This window comes from Leptonotus elevatus, chromosome 17, assembly GCF_054856555.1.
Source record: "Leptonotus elevatus isolate MCC_2025b chromosome 17, RoL_Lele_1.0, whole genome shotgun sequence".
NCBI lineage: Eukaryota > Metazoa > Chordata > Actinopteri > Syngnathiformes > Syngnathidae > Leptonotus > Leptonotus elevatus.
This window is the reverse complement of record NC_141255.1, coordinates 2,809,609-2,817,475: the sequence shown is the minus strand read 5'-3', so window position 1 is coordinate 2,817,475 and position 7,867 is coordinate 2,809,609. Positions and strand designations below refer to the sequence as shown.

The following is a 7,867-nucleotide window of genomic DNA, read 5'->3' as shown; positions in this document are numbered from 1 at the left end:
GGCTGTAGGACAGATTTACGCTCGGAGGGGCCTGTTTGACTTTGTGCCCAGGATATGTCATGATTCTCCCTGACAGCTGAAGCTTCAGGCCCAGCACCCCCACAACCTCCTCAGCTCCCCCCTGACGCTAATGCTGGATTTACGGCACAGTAGCCCACTGGCTAGAATACGCAATCGGGGGCCACAGCAGGGAGGGGAAAGGAACAATACTTTTGTGTTCGAAATGCTTCTCGAGCTAAAATATTCATTGTGATTCTTAAAATGAGCCTCCTTTGTTACACATTAGCTAGGGGCTAACATTAGCACTGGTTGGGCAACATTTCCAAAACAGACCAATGGGCCGTATTTGTGTGTGGGGGGGTGAAAAGATATCATGTGTATGTACAATAACCATTGTACATACAACAATGGTTTATTTTCACATTTTCACATCTATTTTTGATTTATTCATTTTACATTATGATTTTTGAATTGGTTTCTTATTTTTTTTTATGTTATTTATTGAATACATTTAATCATAAATGTTATATGTATATGTAAAATGGTTTATTTCACTAACATAATTTACAATATAATATAAAAAAAATTATGAACATTATTTTTTTGCATTTTACTCAAATGAAAAATAATGAATGAACGCACTTTAGAGAAAAAAAAACTTTTCTTTTTTTTTCTTTTTTTAATAATGCATCACTAGCGTTCATTCTTGACAAAAGTCCATCTTCGTTGTGTTTACAGGCAAGAAACAGCACAACCGTGCTAGCCGGCTAGCAGCTAATGCTAGGTAGAATTAAGATTACTCATCACACAAGGTCAAGCAGACATGTAAAAATAGGAATCCACCACATTCCCAGCTGGGAAGTTTCCAATTGTGGATCTGCAGTCGGGGCCAAATCACCACCTCCCAACTTTTTCACTTTTGAGAAAGGAGGTGCATAACTTGACAAGTGTTTTCACAATTTCAGCGATTATCGGATGAGTCAGCCATGTTTTTTGCATATGCTCAGCTTGGGGGTGCACCATGTGTGAAAACAGACATAAACAACAAGCCTTGCATAAAAACCTTGAATTTAAGTAGTCAATGGATTATTATTAGGGATGTCAAAATTGGTGCATTAATTTTGAGTTCATTTCAAGTTTCTTAAAACACCATTAAATGTTGTACGCGCGATTAATGACCGTCCCTTATTTGGAAAGTTTGTCCTGGGGGAATTCCAGTCGCAACGCAGCAGACACGTCCACGTCAAAATTTAGCAGTAGTAAATTTAATCATAATGCATATATTTGTGGAGACTGGAGTCAAGTTGTATTTCACAATTTTAAAAATGTGCAGAATTTCACAAGTTACTTCATGTTAAAAATTGGATAGCTCTTAATATGAAAAGAAAAATGCACTTAGCTGTCACTAATGTTTTACAAATGCAATTATGCCATCTACTGGCAGACAAATGACCTCAAAACAAATCAATATCACACTCAATCTTTTTAATTTTAACACAATTTTATGAATTATGAAATTACTGTATCAATGACTAAAAGATGCAGCCATATTGCTATCAGATTTAAAAATATATATTTTGTTAACAAGAGTATGAAAATTTAGAAAAGAAAAATATTTCATTGTACATTTAGAACAGATATAAAATTAGCAATTAACCGTGAGTTATCTATTGAAGTCATGCGATTAATTACAATTGAACATTTGAAATGGCCTGCCACTCCTACTATTTTTTAATTTGAATTGTTCTACCCGTCACTATACATCACTGCTGGACCGTTAAAAGTGAAATTGGTACAATTATTATATTGTACATTTTATTGCACATTTACAACAGATACAAAATTTGCAATTAATCTTGAGTTAACTACTGAGGTCATGCGATTAATTACGATTAAAAAATGTAATCGCCTGACACCCCAAGTTATTATTATTTTATTTTTTGTTCACCCTCATCATCTAGGTCAGTAGTTTATTGCCGATACATAAGATTCAAATTCAATTGGTAAATTAACTCAATCACTGCCATTGATGGCTATAGACGTAAAAAATGCATTTGAACTATTTCTATCGGTTTAACATTTTTTCCACTTTTGTTAACAAGAGCATGAAAACCTAGATTTTTTAAAATTGTACATTTAGAATAGATATAAATAGTGAGTTAACTAGTGAAGTCATGCAATTAATTACGATTAAAAAAAAAAGAATCGCCTGACGTCCCTAATTTTTACTAATCTTTTATTTTTTATTTTTTTTAAATCGTGTCAATTTTTTGATGGTAATTAACTGCATGACGATTAATCACAAATTTTATATCTGTTGTAAATGTACAATAAAAAAAAATCTAGGTTTTCATACTCTTGTTAACAATAGTGGAAAAAATGTTAAACTAATAGAAACAGTTCAAATGATTTTTTTTTACGTCTATAGTCGTCAATGGCAGTGAATGAGTTAAGGCATGATTGTAGTTTCATAGTCGTGAGTTTAAAGCAAATATTTGGCACACCTGTTGTGAAACGTGAGGTCACAGTAGTAAAGGGTGTGTGTATTTCCTCACATAGTGTTTGTAAGTTAAAAAAAAAAAAAAGAAAAAGAAAAAAGATGGCCGTGGCCAAAGCGCAGGATAGAGTTTCACATTCTATATATAAGCCTGGCGGGTGCCGAGTGTCGCGGCTATTTAAATGCCACAGCAGTCGTGCTTGGGCAAGCACACGCCACGTCGCCGCAATATGATGGACCTTTTCGAGACCAACGCGTACCTCTTCAACGATCTGCGCTACTTGGACGACGGCGACCATGGCGCGCTGCAGCACCTGGACATGGCGGGGGTGTCGCCGCTCTACCACGCCGCGGCCGAGGACGACGACAGCCCGCCGTCGCCCGGCCGCGACCGGGCGGCGTCCGAGACGGGCGAGGACAGCAGCGGCGAAGAGCACGTCCTGGCGCCGCCCGGCCTGCGTTCCCACTGCGAGGGCCAGTGCCTGATGTGGGCCTGCAAGGTGTGCAAGAGGAAGTCGGCGCCCACCGACCGCCGCAAGGCCGCCACGCTGCGCGAGCGGCGGCGCCTGAAGAAGATCAACGAGGCTTTCGACGCGCTCAAGAGGAAGACGGTGGCCAACCCCAACCAGAGGCTGCCCAAGGTGGAGATCTTGCGCAGCGCCATCAACTACATCGAGAGGCTGCAGGAGCTTCTGCACAGCCTGGACGAGCAGGACCACGTCGCTAAACAAGACACTGTAAGTGGACCCGGCAGGTCCACGCGCTAGTACTAGACTTCAACTCTTTTACTGCCAATAACGTCAATTGACGTCAACTACGGGGGGGGGGGGGGGGGGGGTGTTCTCAATAGGTCGTACAACTTCTTGTGCAGAGCTTCTTTTGTGAATGAATGTAAAAAAAAATCACAAAACAGCCACTAACTATGGTCAGCAGATGGCAGCATTCTATCTCTTTTCAATGGGCTCTTGGTAAAATTACAAGAAAACATGGCGGATCTTAGGCAATAGAACGTTTTCAAGGATGACGTGGATGATTAAAGCCTTTGTCACATTAAATCTAATTCACAGAGCGTCACTAAACAAAAAATATTAGCGTCAAAGAAAATTTTTATTTTCACAGAACGCTTGTTTTCTCCTTATTTTCTCCATTTTCGCTAGATGTCACTCAAATGACCTATTTTCAAATGGTGATTACTAAAGAACGGAATAAGGTAGAAACTTACTTTTTTTCTAAAGAATGAATAGAACAGGATCCTTCAATGTGGTATCCGCCATGTTTATGTAGTCATAGCACACAATACTCTGTTTGCCTCGAAAGAAGAGTTCAAATGCTCAAAGTCGGGGTTGTTTCTTGGATAACATTTGGCAGTAAAAGAGTTTTTAAACTGCACGACAGCTAACACGTGAATCTGCTTGTGGTTGGCCAACGATACAAAAAATGAAATGGAAAGACCAAGAAACGGACCTAATCTGAGAAGTTTTGGGATATCCAACTTGGGAAAGTGGAATGCAGCGCTACTGAAATGTGAAGTTGCCATTGAGAAAACTTCTGGAAATCCAGTAGACTAAAATGAATGGCGACTTACAAAAGCACAGTTGAATCTGATTTTGACTGACAAGAAAAAAATGCCAGTGAGACCAAAAACTGACCAAAACTAAAAAGTCTTCTGATATCAGACTCTAAAAAGTGGAAATCAACGCCTACAAGTCATTTCCAGAAATCCAGAAGTCGAATAAAAATGCAGTGGAAAGTTTAAAAGTGACCCAAACTGTGAAGTTTCCAGATATCCCACGAGGAAAAGTGCAAAGGGCCACTTCTTAAACTCCAAGATCGTATAAAAAAAAAAAAAAAAAAGAGTCAACCAGGACTTCCCAGAGATCCAGAAGTCGAATAAAAATGCAGTGCAAAGATCAAAAACTGAACAAAATTAAATTCAAAGATCCTACTGAAAGAGAAAACGTATTAAAGACTAATCATCAATTTACACACGAATCCACTTATGACAACCAAAGAAATACAAAAGCAAACAGAAAGAAAATAACATTTGCCAAAACGGGGAAGATTTTCCTCAAAGTGCAATAGAACGCAAATTAAACCTGAAGGTCCAAAAAAGGAAATTTTCTTGGAAACAAAGATCCAGTACTCGAACGCCAATGGCTATCTCGCAGCATAGTGCACTAGTGGGTTAACATCTCTGCCTTGGGTTTCCTTCTGGTACTCCAACTTTAAAAATGTTGGAAAATTTCACATGTGCAGCCAGGAAATCTGCAATTACTAAATTGTAATTCCCAGAGATTAAAAATCTGACCTCAATGTTGAACAGCTGTTAAAAAAAACACACACACACGCAGTGTGATGCTATGCTACAAAAAAATGCAACAAGATGCTACACAAAATTGGACTTCCGACTACGAAAATCTGAATTAGTAGTCATAATAGTTATCTGTATTTATCGGAATACTGCACAAGATATCACCCATTAACGCAACTAATTTTACATGGAAATTGGTGGGAAGATTTTTTGTTTGTTTGTTTGTTTGAGCAGGAAAAGCTACTGCATTTATTCCAAAGCAAATGGATGCTAGCCAACATGCTAGCTAGTTTGACCTACATCACTTCTCGACTACTTTATAGCAAAAAGCTCCAAAATGGAGGCCGGTCGACACGTTTTTTTTTTACGGTATTTACGTAGCAATACTTTCATGATTAAAAATGAGTGTCGTGTCTCCAGGCGATTGCTTCGGGAAACCATTGGAAAAAGTCCTGCGAGACCTGGAACAACGCGGTTGAGCATTCCAGCGCTGGATCGGTGAACCAGAGGGAAGGTAAACCATGACATTTTCCGATTCAAACGGCACGATTACATTTTCGCTGTTTTCGCATTCAGGGTCCGGCGAGTCGTCGGCGTCGTGCAGCCTTCTGCGTCTATCGTCTATCGTGGACAGCATCAGCAGCGGCGGCGGCGGCAGAGGCGGCGGCGACCCTGCCGCTTCGGAGAAATAATTTCCCAGAGTTTCTCTGATCTTGATGTACATATTTCAAAACTGTCAGATTTCAGATGTATTTATTTTATAATCTAGTCATGATGAACTAAAGAAGCTGTTGTATTATTTAATAATTTATACCTAAAAATAAAATTGTTCTTGCGGAATCATGGACAAAAACGTTTCCTTTTGAATGAGCGCATCTAACGGGCTCACATACAAGAAGTGTTTAGCGTGTGAGCTGTTTTGAGCACGCACCAGACACAAGAAACCCGATAGCACCAACAGTGATGTGATTTTTTTATGGTGGTCCGCACCTCACACCCCCCCCCCCCAAACCCCCGCCCCCCAACCCCGGGCCGGACCTCGACTTCACCCACTTCACTCACCCGCTCTTGACTTGACACGCTGCGGTTCTCTCCGTGCTTTATCATCTGCATCAGGATAGACAGGAAAAGTCCAAAATGTACGGAAGTATGGAAGTATGCTCAAACATACTCTCGCAAGTACGTTCGAACATACTTGTAAGCTAAATGCTACAAACATAGCCTATTTTCCCATAATGCCACAGCGTATTAATTGTGCATGCGCGAGTGACAAAAAACTACTTTTTTAAGCATTTTTTAAGCATTACTAGAATGTCATTTGTTCATAACGTTTGTGATTTATTATGATGTCTGCGGTGCATTATTTAGGTTTGTCATTTTTCCCATAATGCAACGGTTAGTTGACTTGATGCGTAATACCCCGCTGCATTATTGGAAAATATGATTCTCTTTGTAGCATGTAGCCTACAAGCACATTTAACGGACTCATGATTATGTTTAAAATATTTGCGAGTATTGTTCAAATGTATTTGTATTGTTTGAACATATTCGCCAGTCCAAAATATTTATTCCTCGTTGGCATGTTCCATGCTTTCATATTTGACACTAAAAGAAGTGGATATTATATTTCAAACTTACCAGATGAGCTCAACTGCAAATGTTTTGTGTTTCATAATCATAAACAACGTTTATAATAGAAATTGTTTGTCAAATGTTATTACATTAATTTACTTGCAAAAATGCACACTTTACTACTTTAAATTAGTTTCCATTTCTTAAATTTAAACATTCATTTAATGTTTAAAATTCTAATGAAATCCAAAACATTTAAGATAGAGCACCTACTTTGTTTAAATTTTTTTTTTTTTTTTTACTTTCGTAACAAAAGGTCCTTGGTCAAAAAAATTATCATTTGCAAAAACTGTAGAACCTACTTTTTTTTTTTTTTTTTTAATACATGCGATAAATGAACTATTACTCTTACTATTAATGCCTTTACAAAGACAATGCTGCTCATCGTGGCACGAGAGAGCGAGAGAATATTTCGCGACGTGACCCCTGACCCCACAGCACAACAACACTCGCGCGCGAGGCGGCTGTCTCGCCACCGCGCTTGCGCAAACCCCCGCCCCGCCCCGCCGCGCCCGAAACCCGGCCTCTCTTTCGTCTCATTTCAGATTTGCCCCTCTCTCTTTCTCAAGCCGCGACGCGCGTTTGATCGCCGACGCCGCCGATGCGTTCGTCAGCTGTGTGGGAGCAATTCGGGCTCGTCGCCGTGTTGTTTTAGGTGCGCGCAGTTCCCACAAAGGCGAGACAAACGCTTTGACACATTGTGAGAAATATCCGCATTGTCGCCGCGCGGCTGTCAACCGCACAATAACGCGAGAGACTCTCTCGCGCTCATCTGACACAATTGTGCATGCAAAAAAAAGAAAAAAAAACATTTTTAAGCGTATTTAATGACGTCTAAACTCCAAGTGTCACTTCTTGTGCCAACATATCGTTTTGCTTTGTTGTTGTTTTTTTAAAGGCAGTGGTACACTTGCAAGTTAACTCATACAAATAGTTGAGCATGTTTTAAGTACATTAAAACTTCTTCAGAGACATGACATGACCCTAAATCCATGCCAAATATGCAAAGTGAACACATATTAAAAAGTCTTACACTATTTATGTGGTCCCATGAAAGACAATATAAATGTATCCAAATTGGTCAATAAATACTACTAACTTCCTTTTTTGGTAAGGGAAATATAAGTTAACATTTTCAGCATTTTTCAGCAAAAAAATAAAAAATAAAATAAAATAAATAAAAAATAAAGAGCAATGATGATGACATTTCCGAATGAACAATACTGAGCTCTTTATAAAAAAATAAAAAAAATAAAAAATGAAAAAAATAAAAGCATTTTTCCAAAAATGAAGCACTTCCTATCATTGATAAATGGCAAAATGATGTACAAAATTCATATTCAAACAAAGAAATTGTGTGCCTACCATAATGACACTTTTCTGCCAAGTAAGCTAAACGGATGGAAGTATAAATACCAAGTGAACTG

The 7,867-nt window shown here is 38.9% G+C and overlaps 1 protein-coding gene across 1 annotated transcript; it reads left to right on the top strand.

Annotated features, from left to right (window-relative positions):
- The first annotated feature begins 2,679 nt into the window (after positions 1 to 2,679).
- myf6 (myogenic factor 6) lies at positions 2,680 to 5,524 on the top strand. Its single transcript, XM_086058871.1, has 3 exons — positions 2,680 to 3,234; positions 5,229 to 5,322; positions 5,385 to 5,524. The coding sequence occupies exons 1-3, from the start codon at positions 2,680 to 2,682 to the stop codon at positions 5,498 to 5,500; spliced, it is 765 nt and encodes a 254-aa protein (XP_085914997.1). The 3' UTR covers positions 5,501 to 5,524.
- The last annotated feature ends 2,343 nt before the right edge of the window (positions 5,525 to 7,867 follow it).